The sequence below is a fragment of the Psammomys obesus genome, unplaced genomic scaffold, assembly GCF_907164565.1.
Source record: "Psammomys obesus unplaced genomic scaffold, mPsaObe1.curated_primary_1811, whole genome shotgun sequence".
In the NCBI taxonomy this organism is placed as follows: Eukaryota; Metazoa; Chordata; class Mammalia; order Rodentia; family Muridae; genus Psammomys; species Psammomys obesus.
The window spans coordinates 10392905-10416192 of record NW_026585691.1 but is presented as its reverse complement, the minus strand read 5'-3'; the positions used below and the strand labels follow the sequence as shown (position 1 = coordinate 10416192).

Below are 23288 nucleotides of genomic sequence, written 5' to 3'. Positions count from 1 at the left end.
TAAACACACATAGCCATTTAACACAGGATCGTTAAACTTCTAGTCACAACAGAAAACATAGTGACTGAATACAGAATAGACTGAGCCATGTCACATCTAATGCACAATTTACATTATTTTATTGAGCCACAAACCAAGGTTTCCAGATATTCTGGACATAGCAAAACAACTTAGAAAAAGTAGTCATAGATTCCACATGTCTTACTTACTTGTATTCTTGAGATGAAATTATGTTTCCCTGGTCATTTTTTTTTTGTCTAAATGTAACAAGTAAATATAAAATAAGCACTCTAAGAAAAGATGCCCAGTAAAATAAATAAGGATAATTTACCTGTACATTGGAAAGAGTTGTGTATATTGAAAATGAAGTTTGTACATTAAACATTTACCATCACTGTTATCCTCCCTAACCTTAAAGTGAAGCCAGAGCATCCCAGGCCATGTCTGCCTTCTAGAGATGATCAAGAATTCAGACAGTGTGAAAACCTGAAAAAAAATAAATAAAGGTGGCTTAAGTAAAGGTAGAAAAGGGTAGGTTTAGAAAACTGAAGTAAATCAGGTAAAGTTGTAGGCAGGATTTGGGTTACAGACAAAGCAGATAGCAGTTGTTAACTGTAGAGTTGTTTTACGGCTGTTCGGTAACCAGGCAGCTTTGAGTTCCTTAAACCTACTACCATCATGACCTTGGACAAAATATTTAGGCTTGATAAATATCTCCCTCTCTCTCTCTCCCTCCTTCCCTCTCTCTTCTCTTTCCTTCCCTCTCTCTCTCCTGTTTTGCCCTCCAACCCCCCCCCCACCTTTATACACATAAGCTTTGATCTCTGTCTGTGGGAGAAGCCATATTAAAGAACGAAAGTTTCCATAATAACGTTGTGTGTCCTTCAGAGGGAGGATTTTCCTTCCAGAGCCAAATGAAAGACCGACAGAAGCTAAACCCTAAAAAAAATGGGGGGGGAGATTAGAAAGAGGAGGCTGGCTGCTGGCTTCATCCTACTTGGTGAAGAGAGGGAACCCTAGCTTCCTCTTCACATGATCAACTCAGGTTTTCAGAACCGTCCCTCTGCTCCTCTCCTGGACAGGACAGCGCACTCCCTACAGCGGCCTTTAACCTCTTTTGCCTGTCGCTTGCCTTGTCAACAGAGCAAGAAGCAGGATGTCCCTCGGGAAGACCAGGGGCCGACCACCAAGAACCTGGACTTCTGGCCACAGCTGATCACACTGATGGTCACGCTCATAGATGAGGATAAGACTGCTTACACCCCTGCTCTCAATCAGTAAGTACGCTGGGTAGAGAAGCCGGCAGGGTTCACTCCAACATTAAAAACGCATCGCCTAAATTCATATATGACCTGTATTCTAATGACAGTGAAAGGTTTTTTAATTAAACCATAGAAAGAATTTTATCAGCAAATATTAATTCAGTAGTAATAAACATTTTTTTTAAATTTAAACTCCAAAGAGTATAGTTGTTTGTCGTTGGAGTCAAATATTTCCCAGGATTTGGTTCATTTATATTGCTTAATGCAGAAGCTTTCCCATGTCTTCTGTATTATCATCTTCACAATGACACAGACTTACTGTGGAGATCTGGGTTCATTAATTTTATTGTCTTCACTGACCAAGACAGTTTGACTCATAATTTATGTTCAGTTCAGTTCAATTATAATTTCTAGTACAAGAAAAAGTATTCCAGACTCATCCTTTTTTTCCCCCCTCTTGGCTACCCACCTATTAAAATTTTTATTTTTAAAGAGTTATTTAGCCAGGCAGGTAGGGGCACACCTTTAATCTCAGCACTTAGAAGGTAGAGGCAGGGGGATCTCTGTGAGTTTGAAGTCAGCCTGGTCTACAAAGGGAGTTCCAAGACAGCCGGGGATATTACACAGAGAAACCCTGTCTCAAAAAAAAAAAAAAGTTTCATTTTATGTGTGTGAGAGTGTGTTATACACACTGTGTGCATGCAGTGCCCCGTGGGGGCCAGAAGAGAGCATCAGATCCCCTGGAACTGGAACCAAGTCAGTGCTAGGGACCAAACCTAGGTTCACTGCATGGTCAGCAATTGCTCTTGACTGCTGAGCCGTCCTTCCATGCCCCTATTCATTTAAAAAAAAATTTAGCCCACTAAATCCAGTTAAAAATGTGACTAGGGCTTGAAGAAACCACCAGTGGACATATCCGTAAAGAGAACTGACTCTCCCTCTACATGCAGCTGGCAACACAATAGTTCCACAGGTTGGGGATGGGGCCTTGGGAGCTCCCCCCTCCTCCCTGCTGGAATTTCTAACAGGTTTGATCTTATCCAGGCCTCGTGCAGGTAACGACCACTGCCGGTGAGGTCATGTGTACAACAGCCATGGCGTGTCAACAAGATAGCATTGCAAAGCAACCCTCCCGGTTTCCAGCTCTTTGTCTTCCTGCCCCCTCTTCCGTGATCCCTTAGCCCTGCCGTTTGTGGTTGGTAGGAATGTCCCGACTCCAGCTAAGTGCTCATGGTGACATTTTCAGCCCTTGGCACTGGCAGGCATCTCTGCTCTAACCACTACTCCCTACAGCAAGAAGCTTCTCTGACCAAGGTTGAGGGCAGCACAAATATGTAATATTTAAAAGGCAATTGACAACATGGCCATGTAGAAAAATAACAATAGATTCTCTCCTAGGGCCTGTGACTCAGATCCAATCAGGAGAGCCTTGCCACTATAGCACTAGGGCTGCATTTTGCCTAGAAGGTCAGTTTCATATACAGGGCCCAGTGGTGGACAGGACCATTGATGCCTGTATAATCCTCCCAGAGTTATGAAAACTAGCCAGCAGGAAGAGTTTCCTGGTCAATTCAAGATTTATTTCCCTGTGTTCTGCAACGAAAGTGCATGATATCTTCAATAACAGGATCTTGCCATCTATTAATTATTCATCTCCTTCATGCCTCAGATTCCTCCAATTTCTGAACAAAGTAACCTCGTCTTTTATATGCAATAGCTAGAATATCTACTTTCCCTTTTTGCTGTTTCCTCTTTGTTATCTAAACCTCGTCCTTGTTCTCATCTTTTTCTTCCTAATACCAGAATAATCTGAAATTTTCCAACTGTAGAGAATTGGCCCTTTAATTCTCTTCTGTTAGGATGACAATCCCATAAGCCATCACTAGTCCTCATCTCAGCTGTCAATGTAGGTCTTCCCTTTAGCTTCTGTGCTGGTTAGTTTTGTTGCTAATTTGGCCCAAGGTAGAGTCACCTGGGAATAAGGAACCTCAGCTGAGAATATGCCTCCATCCTGTTGGCCTGTAGGCAAGGCTGGGGGAACATCTTCCTGATTAATTATTGATGTGGGAAGGGCCAGCTTACTGGAGGTGGTACCAGCCCTGGGCAGGTGGTCCTCGGTTGTGTAAGAAAGCAGGCTGAGTCAGAGAAAGAAAGGTGGTTAACAACATTTCTCTACGACTTCCATTTGAGTTCCTGCCTCGGCTTCCCTCAGTGATGAACGAGGATCCGAACATGCAAGGCCCAGGAAATCCATTCTTCCACAGGTTGCTTTTGGTCATGGTATTTTCTCAGAGCAATAAAAAGCAAGCAGCGAGCGAGCACCCTCCCCACAGCACAGTTTATGTTCAGTGAAAATGTAAGTCAATTTTCTTCCACTTTAAGATTGTGTAGCAGAGAGTATCCAGTGTCAGAAATAAACCAAATTTTCAAACATTCGCTACACATATATATCATATTTATAAAAATATAGTATGTTCTTCTAGATTTTCAGAGTGAGGGATAACCCAGTATATTACTTTTTAAATAAAAGCTTACATTTTCTCTGGCAGGGACCACTGAGTATAGGCTGCTCTGATGCAGAATTTACATGGTCTGTTCTGAGAATAATATTCAATGTGTCAAAGCTGCTGACTTCTGTGTTCACACGCGGCTTTGCTAAATTACTTCTTTTAACATTTAAAAATTGTTATGAAGATGATCATGATATTATAAGATGCTCAATTTCCCCCATTCAGAAAGGCAAAGAGAATGGACATCAGAAGAGGGAGAAAACAAAACAGGACAGGAGCCTGCCACAGAGGGCCTCTGAAAGGCTCTACCCTGCAGAGTATCAGAGCAGATGCTGAGACTTAGAGCCAAACTTTGGGCAGAGTGCAGGGAATCCTATGAAAGAAGGGGGAGATAGACCTAGAGGGACAGGAGCTCCACAAGGAGAGCAACAGAACCAAAAAATCTGGGCCCAGGGGTCTTTTCTAAGGCTGATACTCCAACTAAGGACCATGCATGGAGATAACCTAGAACCCGTGCACAGACGTAGCCCATGGCAGTTCAGTGTCCAAGTGGGTTCCGTAGTAATGGGAACAGGAACTGTCTCTGACATGAACTGATTGACCTGCTCTTTAATCACCTCCCCCTGAGGGGGGAGCAGCCTTACCAGGCCATAGAGGAAGACAGTACAGCCAGTCCTGATGAGACCTGATAGACTAGGATCAGAAGAAAGGGGAGGAGGACCTCTCCTATCAGTAGACTTGGGGAGGGACATGGGTGGAGAAGGGGGAGGAGGGTAGGATTGGGAGGGGAGGAAGGAGGGAGCTACAGGGGGATACAATGTGAATAAACTGTAATTAATAAAAGTTAAAAAAAGATAAGTTAAAAAAAGAAAAAACAAAATAAAACCTCAAAAAAAAAGTACAGATAACTACACAATAGAACATGTCTCCATCACTTCAATTTAATAACCATTAAACTTTGTTACATTTTTTTCTCTCATATGCTCTTGAGTTTTCATTTTCTGGCTGAATCACCTTAACCTCATCTCAGATACCACGTGATTCCGCTTCTCTGTATGTCAGTACCCACCTCTGGAAGTCTTGGTAGTTTGGGGCTCACCACAGTAGCATATAGCAGCCAGGAACAGTATCAGCACCCAAGTCTGTGTCAACCTGTAGTCAGCTGCTCCTGATTGTCTTATATGGTCAGTGTCTGCTTCCTTCCTTCGTTCCTTCCTTTCTTCCTTCCTTCTCTTTTTGGTATGGTGTGTTTCAGTTAGGATTCAAATTAGGTCTATATATTATATGTGGTCATTGGAGGTCCTTGGATCTTAGACTCTTGTTGATGGTTACTAATATTTACTATCGATATATTTTTTTAGCTAATCAGTGGTTAATCCTAAACAGCTGTATAACTAAATCACCACACAGAGACTGCGATTTATTTAATTAACCTAGAGCACAATGCTGAGCAATAGTTACTCCATCCTAAACCTCCAAGCCTGCATAGTTTCCTTCCATTCAGATTTCACCCATTATACTTGCTTTTAGTCATATCTTAGGTCCTGTTCAATTCTCCATGTGGTTCCAAGACCTCTCCTGCCTATTCTCTCTCCTCCCTCTTCTCCCCCCACTCATTTCCTTCTCTCTTCTCTCCAGACCAGGATGTCCCACCCTAAACTCTCTTGCTCAGCATTGGGGCTGGTTGTTTAATTGAAAATATAGAGAACAAATGGTGGCATGTTTACAAAACCTTGAGACAGATGATGCTTAGAGTAAGCATCACAATGCAATGTCTGGATTGAAACCAGATAGTAGGGTAGAGAAATCAACATTTGAATGAACAAGGATAAATTATATGCATTCCAAAAGAACATTATACCAACTACCAACAGGCTCTGTTTAAGTGGTTTTGTGTGTGTATGTGTGTCTAATTCTCTTTCACTTGCATTATGAAGGAAACTACATGTCTCTCAGATGCCAACTGATGATAAAAACTTCAGCTTGCACACGTGACTGCCAGTTGCACAGAGCATGGTCTGCTCCTTTTTTTTCCCCCAAGAATGAGCTTTTTATTTCTTTTTAATTAAGTTATTCACTTTACATCCCAATCTTAGCCCCCTCCCTCCTCTCCTCCCAGTCCCACCCTCTCTCCTTCTCTCCCCATCCCTCCTTTCCTATTCCTCAGAAAAGGGGAGCCTCCCCTACTCACTACCCCAGCTCATCAAGTCATATGAGAACTGAGCTCATCCTCTTCACCTGAGGCCTGGTGAGGCTGCCCACCAGGGGGGAGGTGATCGAAAAGCAGGCAAGAGAGTCCGTGTCAGAGTCAGCCCCCGCTCTTCTTCCTATGGCACCCACATGAACCCTAAGCTGTCCATCTGCTACATCTGTGTAGGGGCCTAAGTTCAGTCTAGGCATGGGCTGTGATTGGTGCTTCAGTCTCTACAAGCCCCTCTGGGCCCTGGTTAATTGGCTCTGTTGGTCTTCTCGTGGAGCCCCTGGCACCTCCAGGTCCTTCTGTCTTCTACCCACCTTTCAACAAGACTCCCTCCGTTTCTCCCAATGTTTGGCTGTGAGTCTCTGCATCTGTTTCTATCCACTGCTGGGTGGAGCCTCTCAGAGGACAGCTATGCCAGACTCCTGTCTGTGAGCAGAGCAGAATGAGAAAATTTTCTTCAGACATACTCTGAACCCCGCAGCGGAACTCCACACTTGATGGGTTCTAATTTTATCTGCTCTGACTAATGAATCCGAATTATCAAATTTGGCAGATTATGTCTTCCTGATTTCACTAAGATATTTGCTAGATAATAAATTGGTTTGTTAAATTGTTGTGCCTCATAAGACTCAAGGTTTAAAACATTTATGCTCTGTATTAATTGCTACAAATTAAAAAGAGGAGGCAGACTGTAATAGAGGAATGGATTGCTTCCTTCATTAAACAACCCTATTAGAAATTATCAATTAAATTAAACTGAGACTTCACTGAAAATGCAAAAGAAGTGTCTTTTACATGGGAGAATTTAATTTGTATATAGAAATTGTTAGGTTTATCTAAGAGAAGTCACTTAAATACACATACACACATATACATAAATATGAGACTATTTTATGTATTGTATAAGTTTAAATTTAACATTTAAAAAATACATAATAATTTCTACATGGCGAAGTTAGCGTTCTGGTTTTATTTCTGTTGATCTGATAAAATGCCCTGGCAGAAAGCATCTGAGTGAAGAAAGGGGTTTGTATCACTTCACAGCTCCAGGTTATACTCCTTGGTAGCCAAGAAGTCAGGTGACTGGGACTTCAAAGAGCTGGTCACATCACATCCACAGCCAAGAGCAGAGAGAAACAAATGCCTGCATGCTTGCCTGTACATTTGTACTCAGCTTGATTTCTCTAATGTCATTAAACAGATCAGGACCCCCTGCCTAGGGAATGGGGCTGCCCATTCTGGATTGGGTCTTCCCACACCAGTTAAAAGAATCACTTACAGAATTGCCTACAGGCTAACCCAATGTAAATGTAGACGGTCCCTCATTTTGTCCCTCCAAGATGATTATAGGCTGTTTCAAGCTAACTACTAATGCCAACCATCACAGTCAGGAAATGTGTGCAGAGTTGATGCCTGCACACATTTCCTCCCTGATTTGGAACTATTTCTAATTAGCATATGAATGGTTGGTGTGTCCCCCCCCCCCCCGGGAGTTCTGAAGTCTTAAAATCTGTTTACTTCTGCGTACGTAAAAATTTCTTCTGAAATTCAGTTGATTGCCATTAATTTTATTATCATTTTATTTTTTCTTCAAAGACCAAAACAAGCAAATATAAAAATAACTTCAATTTACTTTCTGTGACAATTATTTTCCCAATAATTAAAAACTGATAGATAATAAATATTTTCCTTTATTTCTGGTTAAGATTTTATTGCTAACAGCAGCAAACGTTTGTTGAGTACTTATGATGAACAAGTGAGCATATGAAACATTTCGGTATAAAATCTCACTTAACCCCCACAAGGCCACAGAGAAACTCGCATGTTACACAGTTGTTATCACTCCCACGTGACAAATGACGCAATGAGTTTAAAGAAACCAGTAATTACTCTGCTGGGTCAATTAGTTGCAGCAAAAGAAAAACCAAATATCTGCCTTTTGGATCACACTGAGATTTAGCCATGGGGTTTTACTGCTATTATTTGATAAGGGAAATAGCCAGAATATGTTAAACTTGAAATGTATAGATTTCATCACTATCCCAAACTAAAAGCAGAAATAAATAACTGAGTATTTTGGAAGCAATAGTTCTGCTTTTAAAATATTCCTCAGGAGCTGAAGATGGCTCAGTGGTTAAGAGCACTAGCTATTCTTCCAGAGGTACTGAGTTCAATTCCCAGTGACCACATGGTGGTTCACAACCATCTATAATGAGATCTGATGCCCTCTAATAGCTTTCAGGTATACATGCAGATAGAGCATTCAGATAGAGATAGATAGATAGATAGATAGATAGATAGATAGATAGATAGATAGATAGATAGATAATTAAGTAAATAAATCTTTAAAAAATAAAATATCATTCCTCAGTTCTGAGAACGTAGTATGAATTCAAAGTATAAAATTTGGTGCCAAACAAGATAGTACATTTCCAAAGTCTATGAAGAAAACAATTTTTTTTAAATGGCTTTATGACTCTGAAAACTTTAAAACTGAGCTGGAAAGAGATGGCTCAGTGGTTATGAGTTCCTGCCACTGTTCTAAAGCACCCAAGTTAGGTTCCCAGCATGTTTGGAGGCCGATAATTGCATGTAATTCCAGAGCTGATGCCCTCTTCAGGTCTAATGGGGCACTGCACTCAGGCCATGCCATGCAGAGACAACATATACACATAATTAAAAAGCATAAAAATAAATCGTTAATACTAAAAATTGAAACCTAAAAGTTTATCCAAGAGAAACAAACCAACTAGAAAAACCCATAAGGAAAGTGGAGTGTCTCTTCATGGGAAGAAAGGTTTCCATTTTCACCTATTTTAGTTTTGCTCATAATAATGCAATTTTTTTTTCTTCCTTTTCCCTCCAGGATAGGAAAAAAGCACCAAAATCATACTGTAAACTGCAAGCTTGCCTTTCTCACAAACTGCACTTTTGCAGTTAAGGTTTCCTCAAGTATATGCAAGGAAACTCACGTGTATAGCCGTGGCGGTACTTTGTGGTAGAGAGATGCTGAGGGAGAGGAATGGGGAGAATCTGTCTCTTCTGCTCTTCTGAGTTCTCCTCTGGGGTCCCTGCAAGAGGACAGAGTAACAAGAGAAATGTACATAAATGTAGCCTACTGTCTATCCTACGGGGCATGGAAGTATTCCTGGGAGTGGACAATGCAGCGGATAGATCGGGTGTTTCCACAGTAGAGATGAAGAGCAGAGAGTCGCGGGGGAATCAGAAATCAGTTTCACACTGTATCAGCTCTGTGAGAGCTTAGTTGGCTGGGGGAGGCAGCGAGTCTTCGTCCTGCCTTATATGGCTCACAAGTGAACAGCCCTTCTCTCTGAGTGCAGGGACGGCACTTCTCACTTGCCAAGCCAAGGTCTTTCAACCTCTTCCTGAGCAGAGAAAGGCCTTTTTACGAGTGACATTTGCCAGATTACTTTGACCTAAAATACTTGATATAAGGATAGAAGAGAGAGCCCAGCAGTTTAGAAAACTTACTGCTCTTCCAGAGAACCCAGGTTCCGTTTTCAGCACCCACTTCTGATGGCCCACAACTCTCTGGGACTCCAGCTCCAAAGGATTCAACATCCCTTTTTTTTTTAAATTATTTTTGTTTTTATTAAGTTCCGTTTATTCAACATCCCTTTTTAGCCTCCACAGCTACACAGTGTGTGCATGCACGCGCGCGCGAACACACACACACACACACACACACACACACACACATACATACACACACATACATGTATGCAATTTAAAAAAATATATTCAATATAGCAAGAAGTCGTCTTTGGGTATAGATAGCATGGCCCAAGTCCGAAAGAAATACTTTTGCAATTCTAGACAAAAATTGAGAAAGTGAAGGTGTTACTCTCAGAAGTTCCGCAGCCTAAAGGTAATTTTCTAAAACAATGCTAGGTAAATTAAAGCTTGCCTTGAGAGGAAATCCTGCAATCACACAGTCAAATCCTTACCACCGGCAGCTCTGTCTTTTCTCCTTGACAGCTACATCTTATTCTACTGCATCACTCGACGTTGGTGGTGATGGATCCGGTAGGCAGGAGTCCAGGGTGCAGAGAAGGGTGCAATCAGGACGTTCAGTGTCTGCCCTGTGTAAGAGGCGAGGCCCTTTACAGAAACGGGAGGTCACTGTGACGGCAAGGTTCCAGTTTGTGGTCGGAAACCATGTACTTCACCGCCACATTAATTTAAATGTCTTAAAATGTTGATTAAGTAGGCATTTCTTTTCCCGTATTTTTTAGGATTTTTGTGGGTTTTTTAATATATATTTTATTTTTTAATACATTTTATTTTCATATGTGTATGTCTGGGGCCGGGGAGGGCAAATGTACATGTAAGTGCAGCACCCACATAAGCCAGAAGAGGGCGTCGCATTCTCTGGAGCTGGAGTTACCAGTGGTTGCTGGCCAACTGAAGTAGGTGCTGGGAGCTGAATGCTGGTCGCCCTCAAGAGCAATGCTTGCTTTTAACTGCTGAGCCTTAGGTTTTTCCTCTTCTTTTTAATTTACTTGTTCATCAGCCTCTTCTTTCTCTAACCAGCTGACTCAGAACACTTCTTTTCATATCGATATTGCCGGTTTATTTATTATGTAGATTGTTTTTTTTTTTCCAGCGTCGCTCTATTTTAAAGGATGATTTCATTTGCATTGGCGTTTTCCGGGTTGGAGATTCAACAGTATTCATCAGCTCCCTTAAGTCAATTTTTTAAAGATTGGAACTGAGCCTTGACAGTTTGCATATAACTGTGAAAACTGTGCAAAGTCACAGTTGATTTCTAGAGGTGGTGTTTTGAAGTTTTCTGATTCAGGTATTGCGGAGTCTTTCCTGTGAACTCTGCAGCCCCTCCAGCGGCTATTCATGGCTTCTTCCTTCTCACAAAGGCACGATTTATCTTTTCTCCAGCTAAGCTATGAAGGGCTTGCATTGAGAGGAAATCATGGAATTACAGGGTGGGCTGTATCCTAAGCTCTTGTTCACTGATTTATACTTGTGGCCAGCAGCGTGGCCATCTTAATTGTAATTGTGTTTCTAAACACCATGTCCTCACAGGAGGAGAAAGCAGAGTGAAAAACCACCATCCTGAAAAGCCCTCAGAGTCTTCTCAGCACTCTGTGCTGGTATTCAGCCTAGGAAAAGGGGCTGAGGTGCCTATTTATCAAAGCAGACCTGGTCTCCAGGTTCTCCCAGCATCCCTCAGTCCCTACCTGTTATAGGGCATGGCTGACACACCCAGCCCTCTATCCTGAACTTTTCAGCTCAGGGTCAAGACTTCCTCTCCCCCAGAGGTTCCTTGCTATTCCAGACATTTTGTTTCTCCCTCTCCTTTCTGCTTCCCCCTCCCCCCCCTCTCTGCCTTCCGTCTCTCCTCTCTCTCTCTCTCTCTCTCTCTCTCTCTCTCTCTCTGTGCTGCAGTTTCTCTCTCTTTGACCATCTCCCTGCTTTTCTGTCTCCCTCCGCATGGCAACTTCACTGACACCCCTCCTGTGAGGTAGGTGAACCCACCCAAGAGCTGCCCCAGTAAACCTGCCATTTTACTATAAACCCGGCTCAGTTTCATTTATTTTGTCAGTGGAGAAGCCACGTGGTTGGTTAGTCGAGCGTTGAGCATCCTCTTTGCATAGCGTCGTAGCATCAACCTTGACCTGCAGCCTCCCCCCCCCCGCCAGTCTGTCTTCTGCTTCTTTTACAGACTTGCAGACTTTCAGTGATGTTTAGTAGGAAAACTAAGAATAAATGTCACTGCTTTGATCCTGACAGCACAATGTGATGATTAACCATGAGGTCCAAAAGTTTTGTTGTTACAGTTTCTTCAGATGGCATCTTTCTCTTTAGACCAGACTGGCTTTGCTGAACTTGGCTTATTATAGCCCAGGCTGGTCTCCAGCTCCTGTTTCTCCTGACTCTGGCCTCAGGTGCTAAGGTTGTAGGCTTGTGTCACCAACCCCAGCTAGCATTATGTTTATAGGATTTTTATGGCAAGGGCCTGTAAGGTTCGTTTTTATGAAATGAATGAAATTTGCTTTGATTTCAGCTTTTTAGAAACTGTTTACTACACATGAATGGGTGGCAGAGTTTGCCACATGTGTCTCCTGCATCTGGGACAGTGACCATAACTTTTTTTTTCCCATTCAGTCCTTTGATTGTTACATTACGTTCGTTAGTTTGTGAATGTAGAGCTAACCTCGTACTTCAGCAAGAAATCTTTTTGATGGTAATCTTATTGGCTTGGATGTAAGACTGAATTTGGATCCTGGAGAGCTGCCCTGTGGTTAAAGCACTTGCCGCTGTTGCGGAGGACCTGAGTTTGATTCTGATCACCCACATCAGGTGGCTCACAACTGTTGTACCTTCAGCTCCAGGGAGATCTTCGTCGTCTTCTGGCCTCTGTGGGCACCTCCATTCACATGTACATATATACATATAGATATACACAGATGTAGAATTCAAAGTAAATCATGAAAAGCTATTGAATTCATTTTTTTATGGAAATGCTTGAAGTCATGTATTTGAATAAAATCAATGTATAATTTTATTTTGTCCTTTTTGTTCAGGCACTATGACCTGATGTGCTCTTACTTTAATTCTGATTTTAAAAAAAAATTAAATATAATTATCCATTTTCTCCCCCATGAGCCCAAAACGCTCATTGTATCATTTATAACTTTACTTCTGCCTGCTTGCAACATAAAAATTAAGGTAACACAAGCTGAGTGATATCAACATCTGTGCACATCCCTTAAAATAATTTGTCTATGATTATTTTTCTATCGATAAGATATATTGAAGGCTGAGGACTAGTTTGTATATATGTGTGTATGTTTATTGATTTTTCATTATAAGATTTTAGGTTTGAGTTTTTGTAAATCAACCTATAAATGCACCTGTTAAAATATGCGTGGATATTATGAGACATGCTGATGTGTATCTTTCAGTCAGGTATCAATGAAGTATACAGTTTTTTATGTAGAGAGTGTCATAATAATTGCACGTGTGTTGTCTTACTCAAGGTCATAGCAACATTTCGTGTGCTTAGGTAATACTTTCTAGCTTCAACGGGATGAATTTACAGAATTAATCTTTCCAGATTTGGATTAAAACAAACACATAAATTGCTGTACTTTGGCATACCTGTGTGTCTATATGTGTACCACAAGCATCCGTGTGGTGAGTCCCTCTGGTGTTAGGCGGTGTCTGTTGTTGGGGTTCATTTGGTCTACTCTCAAGATGGATGCATACAAGACACGGTAAGACAGATGAGCCATCTTGCCCAAACACTTCACAAAGACATCCCTGGGAATCTTTGGGCTCTGCTACTTTGGTGCCGAATTAATAATATCTATTTCCAACCACGCAGTATTGTTTTCTAGCTTATACTTTGGCATGGAGCTCAACGCCACAGCTTTTTTTTTTTTCATTATAACATTTTTTATTTTTATTAATTATAATTTATTCACTTTGTATCCCCCTTCTACCTCCCTCCCCCCTCCCAATCCTACCCTCCCTCTTCCCCATCCATGTCCTTCTCCCAGTCACTGCAAAGGGAGGTCCTCCTCCCCTTTCCTCTGATCCTAGTCTATCAGGTCTCATCAGGACTGGCTGCATTGTCTTCTTCTGTGGCCTGGTAAGGCTGCTCCCCCCCTCAGGGGGAGGTGATCAAAGAGCAGGCCAATCAGTTCATGTCAGAGACAGTCCCTGTCCCCATTACTATGGAGGCCACTATGAACTGCCATAGGCTACCTTTGTGCAGGGGTTCCAGGCCATCTCCATGAGTGGTTCTTGGTTGGAGTATCAGTTTCAGAAAAGACCCCTGTGCCCAGACTTTTAGGATCTGTCGCTGTCCTTGTGGAGCTCCTGTCCTCTCCAGGTCTTACTATCTTCCACTTCTTTCATAAGAGTCCCTGTACTCTGCCCAAAGTTTGGCTATGATTCTCAACATCTGCCTTGATACCCTGCAGGGTAGAGACTTTCAGAGGCCCTCTGTGGTAGGCTCCTGTCCTGTTCCCTGTTTTCTCCCTCCTCCGATGTCCATCCTCTTTGCCTTTCTGAATGGGGATTGAGCATCTTAGCCAGAGTCGTCCTTCCTGATTAGCTTCCTTAGGTGTACAGATCTTAGTATGTTTTTCCTATATTATATGTCTAGTATCTACTTATAAGTGAGTATATACCCTGTGTGTCTTTCTGCTTCTGGGATACCTCACTCAGGATGATCTTTTCCAGTTCCCACCATTTACCTGCAAATTTCATGATTTCCTTGTTTTTTGTTTTTATTGCTGAGTAATATTCCATTGTGTAGATGTACCACAATTTCTGTACCCATTCCTCAGCTGAGGGGCGTCTGGGCTGGTTTCATCTTCTGGCTATTACAAATAAAGCTGCTACAAACATGGTTGAGCAGATGTCCTTGTTGTAGACTTGAGTGTCTTTCAATTATATGCCTAGGAGTGGTATAGCTGCATCTTGAGGAAGTACTATTCCTAACTGTCTGAGAAAGTGCCAGATTGATTTCCAGAGTGGTTGTACAAGTTTACATTCCCACCAGAAGTGGAGGAGGGTTCTTCTTTCTCCACATCCTCTCCAGCATGTGTTGTCACTTGAGTTATTCATCTTAGCCATTCTGATGGGTATAAGGTGAAATCTCAGGGTCATTTTGATTTGCATTTCCCTGATGACTAAGGACGCTGAACATTTCTTTAAGTGTTTCTCTGCCATTCGATATTCCTCTATCAAGAATTCTCTGTTTAGCTCTGTACCTCAGTTTTTAATTGGATTACTTGATTTGTTGTTGTTTAACTTCTTGAGTTCTTTATATATATTGGATATTAGCCCTCTGTCAGATAGAGTGTTGGTGAAGGTTCTTTCCCAATCTGTAGGCAGTCATTTTGTTTTGATGACAGTGTCCTTTGCTTTACAGAAACTTTTCAGCTTCATGAGGTCCCATTTATTGATTGTTGATCTTAGAGCCTGTGCTGTTGGTGTTCTGTTCAGGAAGTTGTCTCCTGTGCCAATGAGTTCAAGGGTATTCCCCACTTTTTCTTCTAACCGATTTAACGTGTCTGGTTTTATGTTGAAGTCTTTGATCCACTTGGACTTTAGTTTTGTGCAGAGTGATAAGTATGGATCTATTTGTATTTTTCTACATGTTGACATCCAGTTGGACCAGCACCATTTGTTGAAGATGCTGTCTTTCTTCCATTGTATGGTTTTGGCATCTTTGTCAAAAATCAGGTGTCCATAAGTGTGTGGGTTTATTTCTGGGTCTTATATTTGGTTCCATTGATCCACCATTCTGTTTCTATCCCAGTACCATGCAGTTTTTTATTACTGTTGCTCTATAGTACAGCTTGAGATCAGGGATGGGGATACCTCCAGAAGATTTTTTATTGTATAGGATTGCTTTAGCAATTCTGGGTTTCTTGTTATTCCATATGAAGGTGAGAATTTTTCTTTCCAGGTCTGTAAAGAATTGTGCTGGTAATTTGATGGGAATTGCATTGAATCTGTAGATTTCTTTTGGTTAGATGGCCATTTTTACTATGTTAATCCTGCCAAGTCATGAGAATAGTAGATCTTTCCATCTTTAATAAGCGAGAGCTTATTAAAGTCAGTAAAAAGAAATTATATCAATGAAAGTATACATGAACTGTCTAAGCCATTTAATGACAACTGTGCTTATGGGTGACATGAGGCATTTAGATTTGTGGGGATGTTGTTATTTTTGATACACTAATATGATGTGTTTTGTTTTAGGTTCCCTCAGGAACTAAACATGGGAAAAATAAGTGCAGAAATCATGTGGTCTCTCTTTGCTCTCGATATGAAATATGCTCTAGAAGGTGAGTCCAAACATTATCTGTATTTTCTAGAGTAAGTGTAAAGCATTAATTAGCACAGTAAAGTATGGATCTTTGTTTTTAGCTTAGTTATAACTTATATTGCTACATGGTAGGAGATGAAGGTCACAAAGAATTGAAAAGTTCTGAAGAAAAGATTTTTTTTCACCAGACCACCCAAGCTGCAATATCATGGTATGTGTTCCACCTGTAGAGATGTGCAGAGACATGAACAGTCTGTGGGAATTTTTTCCCCAACATGAACCACACCTGAGGATGGCAGAACAGTGCTGTTCTAGGTATTTGTCTCCATAGACTTGGAGATAATACTTATAGATAGATGTGGTTAAAGTGTGGCCAGCACTCACACAGGGTCAATAGGAAGACTTTTCACCAGGATCTCCACGCTCAGCAAGTGTAAATCAAACAGTGGAGACTTAGGCTAACTATGTCTATCAATGTTGTCTGAGATTCACATCTACACACAGAGGTTCTGATGGGACCACCAGCTGACATCCAGCCTTGAACACAAAGCAGTGTGGAAACCACCTTCAGACACAATCAGCAAGCATACAGTGAGCCAGGGAGCACTAAGTGACTCCACCCTCCTCAGCGTGGGGTAGTACAAAAGGACATTTAGCCACAGTCCTTTCTTTCAGCAAGACTCTGAAGGAGAATTGCAAACACTGCTGTAGGCAGACAGTTGCCATATGGAGAGGGCAGAGCTGATAGCAATGGGGGTCTGGAGACACTTCCAAGTCAGACTTGAGGTAGAAACAACATGGCTTCAACACGGCTTCCAAGGAGCTGTCAGTGAGGAACGTTTCCTTGACAAAGACCTGAATAAGAAAGAGGAGCAAAAACTCCCCAGGTAAAGGACAGCACAGAAACAGAGTCACCGCATGGAGCATTTGAGAAAAGAAAATTCAGTGCATAGTAAGAAATAAGTGTAGAGAGTCTGGTGGGGATGAGTTTACAGGTCCCAGCGGTCACACAGGGAACTTAACTGTACTGAGAGAAATGGAAAGGAAGGGCCTGTCTTTCTCAGATGCAGCTTAGAAAAGTATTCAGCCATTTTGGAAGATTCATTGATGGGGTGGGACCAACTCAGGGTCCATGCCCCTTGACCCGTCGCTTTTCAGCTTTGATGCCATCAAAAAGAATACTCAGATGTTCTCCTTACCTGACAAATCATGATCGTTTATAAGTTAGCTTTCTGGTAAACCAGAGTCTGCCACTCACAATCAGAGAACTTTTATCTAATTCTAAAATCATGTCAGCACTGCTCACAGGTACAGATTCCTTAGTATGAATGAAGTCTTTCTTTTATAACATGTGACTGACCCATCCAACTCCCTCATCTCTCCCACCTCCAACTGCATGCTTTACAACACTCTGATTTAACTCTTTGGGATCTGAAATCACTCATAAAAGTCAGATGAACAACCACCAGCCTTTTAGCAGCTAAGATCCCCCAAGCAGCTTTGGTTTTCATGGGCCCATTCCCTGCCCTCTCCAAGCCGGCCTCCTTGTGCTCCATTTGGACATCTAAAATGTTCCAGGGTCAGCAGTGAAGTCTCTGTTCCCCCTCCCTTTTGCCCCTCCCCTGCTTCTTCTCCATGCTTCCTTGTAGCTCTTGGCACAACATCCCTCTAGTGACCTAAGCCGATTGAGTAAGGTCAGCAAGGATTCCTTCTTGTCTTCATCATTCTCCATCATGGCTATCCTCTTGCCTGGGATTCTCGTCCTCCTAGTCTTCTCTCACAACCACACAAGATGTTTCTAGTGTTACACCCTCAGATGAAACTTCCTTTAACACAGTAGTATATCTATATGGTCTACAACAAACTACAGAAATTACTCAACAACTGCTAATGGAGCAATAGAAACAGCTATGAAGGACAAGCCCATCTACACTCTTGGGGGCATGCTGATCATTTTGTTTACCTGACCTTACCTATACAACCAGAGGAGCACATTTTCTCAAAGGATCAGGGGAAGATGGCTCTACCCATAATCCAAAGGAACCAATTGTTTAGATCCATTTCAAGGTAAAACCGTCTGCCTGTATGTTCCCATGTTTGCCGGTACAGAAACTTCCTAAAATCTATTCAGTTGTTGACCTTATTACATACCCTTCATTATCAACTTGACACACCCTAGAGTTATCTGAGAGGAGAAGCCTCTATTGAGGAATTACCTCCATCTGACTGGCCTGTGGGCATGTCTGTGGAGGATTGTCTTGATGGCAATTTGAGATGGTGGGGGGGTCAGCCCACTGTAGGCAGCTCTATCCCTCGGCCTGTGGTCCTAGGCTATATTAAAAAACTAGCTGAATTATAAGCCTGTGAATAAGCCAGCAAGCAGTATTCCTTCCTGCTTCACCCTACCATGACTTCCCTCAGTAATGGACTTTGATGTCAAAGTATAAACCAAATAAACCCTTTCCTCCTTTTAGTTGCTTTTGATCAGAATGTTTTACCACCACAACAGAAGGGAAACTAGAGCAAATATCTTTACTTAAAAAGAAGTACCAAGTCAGGTAAAGTGGTCTATCTCTTTGACGCCAGCACTCAGGAGGTAGAGGCAGACAGATCCCTGTGAGTTTGAGGCCAGCCTGGTCTGCATAGCAAGTTCCAGGACAAAATGTGCCACATAATGAGAACCTGTCTCAATAAACAAACAAATAAACAAACAAACAAAAAACAGTTTTGGACAAGTAAATACAGTATGTGTCCAAAAGGACATCAGATTCCCAGAAGAGGACATCAGATTTCCAGCAGCAACTGGAGTTACAGGTAGCTGTGAGCTGAATTCATGCTCTGGAAGAGCTGAGCACTCTCTCTGACCCTAAAATGAGTCTTCAGCATACCTTGCAAGCTCTTCAACACAGTGCTAATGGAAGGAGAATGTTTCAGTCACCATACAAAGAATAAAACACTCTCCAGGATTTCCAAGAGTCTCCTTCAGGGGTCAGTTAACAGTGAAGGAAGATATGTGACAATCTGGCACTCTCTCTTCCCTTTTTTTCGTTTCAACCGAATAAATGTTTTCAAGAAGCATCCCCACCTCCTTCTTACGAAGCATGAATGATGATTAGCAGAGAAAAATGTGCACTAAAAGTCTCTCAAGAATTGAAGGTTTATACTTAAGCATAGTTCTCAGGCAGCCTCTTTTGCTATTCTGCCTGTTTGTCTCATAAAACACTGTTAAAATTAATTGGCTGTGGAGCACTGCTTCAAGCCACTGACCTAGACAGGCCGTGTTGTTCTTACATAATTTGCCCTGTGGTCAAAGCGTCTGAGTATGACTGGTGAGTAGCTCAGATGGAGTTGGGGCAACAAAACAAAGCTGGCTAGGACCTAAGGACTGGCTGCTTCAGGAAACAGCCTTTTATCTTTTCTACATGAACTCACGAGCTTCTCATTAAAAGATAAAACTGCTTTATCCCCGTCTTTGCTCAGCTTGTTTGAGGCAATGTATTTTGTGTTCCTGGTTGGCACAAATCACCTTTCAAATTCAATATTGCAATCATTGATGTAACTGCTGAAGATATAATGCCTCTTGAGTGAAGCCTGGTACCAGAATGCTCTGACAGTCCTGACAAAACACTGGACTTAAGTGCTATGACGGAGGAACAGTTTGTCTTGACTCATATTCCAAAGGATTTAGGCCATGGTGCAAGCATGATAAAGCAGAATACTCAAATCATAACTGCCAGGACACAGAGGGAGAAAATGTTGGAGCTGGCTGGCCTTCTTCCCCACCTTCACGGTTGGTCTCACCTGCCTCCTTAATCCTCTCTGGGAAAACCCTTGGGAGCATGACTAGAGGTCTCCCTATCCCGGCCTCTGCTTCAATCCTGTCGGCCAAAGTTAAGCATCACAAGAAAGCTCAGGGAAAGAAGTACAGGGAGAAGATGGTGTTCGGACGAGAAGTCTGACCTCACGCTCTAACGCAGATTTTCTTCTGAACATCTCCCGAGACTGCAGCCAGGGCCAGTTTTGATCTGGGGCTCTCCCACTCTGTGTTCACTTCAGTTTGCTGTAGTTTGTTACACTTACCAACCCTCACATTCCACATTTCCATACAGACTGAAATCCTAAAGCTAAAGCGTTGAAAACAGAATGGCAGACAAGCAAGGGAGTGAGGGAAAGAGGTGCCCGGCAGTTAATAGTACTCAACAAATATTAATTATTGATAACCTTAACCAGCATGGTTTAGGGAGCAAGAACTTGAAAGAAAATCATCCTGTCAATCATCCAGAAGCCTCAGTATTCATGTTACTGAAACGTTCGACCAGTCAGAAAATCAATGGAAAACGTGTTTGTCATTGCATTAGTTAAACCTGGCTGCATTGCAGATTCTTAAATCTGGATACTTCCTCTTTGGTGAAAACAGACATGTTTCTTCAAGTTCTTTTTAAGAACCAAAGATAGAAGTCAGATATTAGGGCCCAGGTGTCAGGGCAGGCAGGGGAAGTGGACGGCAAATATTAGGGTTCATATGTTAGGGTGTTAGGGGACCTGGCATTAAGAGTTAGACATTAAGGTGTGATGTTCAGGGTAAGGTGTTAGGGGCCAGATGTTTGGGAAGGTCCACAGGACTAAAGTAGTTTGTAGACAGCAATTATATGAAAGGCTGCTTAGGATTCCTTAAAATACTGATTATTAAAGAGATTGTAGCTGAGCTTCAAGTCATATTGGAAAGTGCGTCTGTATTTGAGATTGACAAGAGTGAGGGACACATGACTGGTGTTTCTGCCAAATTCATAACATTCTCATATCAGTGCTTGAACTAGGGGCTGAAGGGGTCATACCCAAGATCCTGTGCCTGATCCTTAGTATGAGAGAGAGAGACAGACAGAGAGAGATCAAGAAAAAGAAATCAGTTTATCGAAAAACTATTTTATGTACTGGGCTAGCCAGCATTGGCATTGACTATAAATGCACAAGGCGGTCAGCTTTCACCTGGCTTTAGTCTCCTTCATCAAGGTTGTTCACTTTCAGTCTGTGTAGGGACCACATGGGCACCTCATTAAAACGCAGCTCCTGGGTGAATGGGCTTGCTTGAGCTTGGAGGGGCTGTTCTTCATCTCGGCATCATGAAGTAGTAGTGAGGTAGCAGTGATCCTCAACATGCAGCTGAAAGCGAAGGCTGAGATTTACCATTGTGTCTCAATCACCAATGACTGTGGTCAACTCCTTAGGTACTCATTGGACATTACAGGCTGTTGAGGCTTCTTGGAGTGGCCTTTCAGGTTTTCAGCATCATGTACTGTGTGTACATTTTCCTTCAGCTTATAAACAACTGCATGATCCATACGTTCTGAAGGTGTTTGTTCCCCTATCATCTATGTTGGCTAATTTCTGTGAGGAAGCTTCTTTTCAAACCGTGTTACAATTATCATTATCTGTTCCCCAAAATATAGCTCTCAGGTCACTCAAAGAACTTACCTATGTTGCTGTTGGCCTTCTGACCACAGAGATAACAAAGTCAGGAAGAGATGGTAGTCTTTGTCTTGCTAACCTTGGAAAGAGTACCATGGTGTCCCATAAGGTTTCCCGGTTTCTCCTCCAAGATTCTCCTATCTGGTCTAGCTCATGTTAGTAATATCATAGCTTCCATAACTCTGGTTTGCTTTCTAATCCTCAGGATAACCACCTAATACACATCAATCCATTCTACAGTAGCAGGAATCATAAAACATACGGTAAAACTCCCTTTATGGGATAAAGCCAAATCACACCCATCAAACAGATACCACAGGCTGGTGAATAAAGTCCACTTTTAGGTTACACAGTCTTAATAACTAGAAACATCTATTAAATACTGTTTGGCAGGGATGCAGAGATGGCTTCGTCATGAAGAGTATTGCTGCTCTTGCAGGGAGCCAAAGTTTGATTCCAAGCACTCACACTGGGCAGCTCCTAAGCACCAGTAACTCCAGCTTCGGAGGCTCTGATAGATACCCTACTCTGTCTTCTGCAGACACCCGCACTCACCTTCACAGGCACGCATGTATATCCATAAATACAAATTCCATAAATACAAATAAAATTGTTACCTGAAAATAAATCCCCAGTGTCATTTGATGGTAAACTAAAGATTCATGAGAGTGGGTGTTGGGTAGATCAGTGTCTTTAGACCTCCTGCTCTTGCTAGTTTGGATATTTCTTCCCTCATGTCCCTTCCTTCTACTGCCTTCCCTTCAGCACCTAAAAACACTCAGGGCCTCCCAGACATACAGCCATTTGGAACACTGTGGTCCAGACAAACTGAAATACACCTAAGTAGGGCAAAGTACAGTACCGTGAGTGGGGGCATCTGCATGAAAATAAACAGAAGCCAAAAGGGTGACTCAATGGACACTATCACTGTCCGTTTCTCACCTTTTAAACAGTTCTCAGGATCAGAGAGACTTGAGTCATCCTTGCTTTCAAGGAAAGCATCAGGATCAATTCAACTGCCTACACTTGGGAACATGCCACCTTCACACAGTAGATTCATTTCACACTATCCTCCTCTGAAAGTTTCCGGAAGTTCCGTGTCCTCCCTCCTGCTTTCCTATCCTCTTTGTAATTAAATCCAAGCTGCTTGCTTTGTTTCTGGAGTAGGGAGGATAAACAGTGCGTGTGATAAGCGTAGTGACTATCAATGAAGACATTTGGCCTTCAGGTCACAGGAAAGCAAAACGAACGTCCGTGAGGGCCTGCGACACTGCTGTCCACCTTTAACTGGCCACCATTCACCTTACTGTCTACTTCAGTGAGAGCTAATTAAAATATCATGACCTGCATGATATGCTGATAGACGTAAGAGGAAATATATGATTAACCCATTTTCTCTAGGTCCAAATGAAAAGATAATTAAACAGCAAAAACAAAAGTAAACTGCTAGCTTAGACTACGAATGCGCCTCTCACTAGCAGCATAAGCAAGTGCTTTTGTTGAACAGCTCCTTGTGTTCCGAAATTAAGTGAAATAGCCTATGAATCTCTGCTTTCCATATAGGTGAGTTTTGCAGAATCTCGACTAAATAGAACTCAGTTTCCAGAGCCCCAGCTCCATAGACCTGGCAGGTCCCACATTGCCCAGATATTTTCTTTGCCGTGGGGTTAATATACGAAGAGTACATGAAGTCTTCGTGGATGTTTCTCCTCTGCCTGTCAGGCTGTAACAGTAAAATTCTAGTTCTGGTTCCCATCTTCCACTTGGTTTTAAAATAAAGAGCAGCGAGCATCGACGACACAGGGTTTTTGTCTGCTGTCTTGTTCAGCTGATATCCCTGGGAGCTCTAGTCTTTTCTGAAGCGAAATGGAGGAGGAGTGGATCTGGGGGGAAGGGGAGGTAATGGGGGAGACTGGAAGGAGTGGAGGGAGAAGAAACTGCAATTGGGATGTAATGTATGTGTGAGGAATAAATTGTGTGTGTGTGTGTGTGTGTGTGTGTGTGTGTGTGTGTGTGTGTGT

At 42.2% G+C, this 23288-nt stretch overlaps 1 protein-coding gene across 1 annotated transcript in view; it reads left to right on the top strand.

The window, feature by feature from the left end:
* Positions 1-23288, top strand: part of Unc13c (unc-13 homolog C) — a 415893-nt gene that overhangs the window by 259646 nt on the left and 132959 nt on the right. Inside the window, exons 17-18 of the mRNA XM_055598476.1 lie at positions 1144-1277; positions 15735-15820. Coding sequence (XP_055454451.1) covers positions 1144-1277; positions 15735-15820 — 220 coding nt within the window. The remainder of the gene's footprint in view (positions 1-1143; positions 1278-15734; positions 15821-23288) is intronic.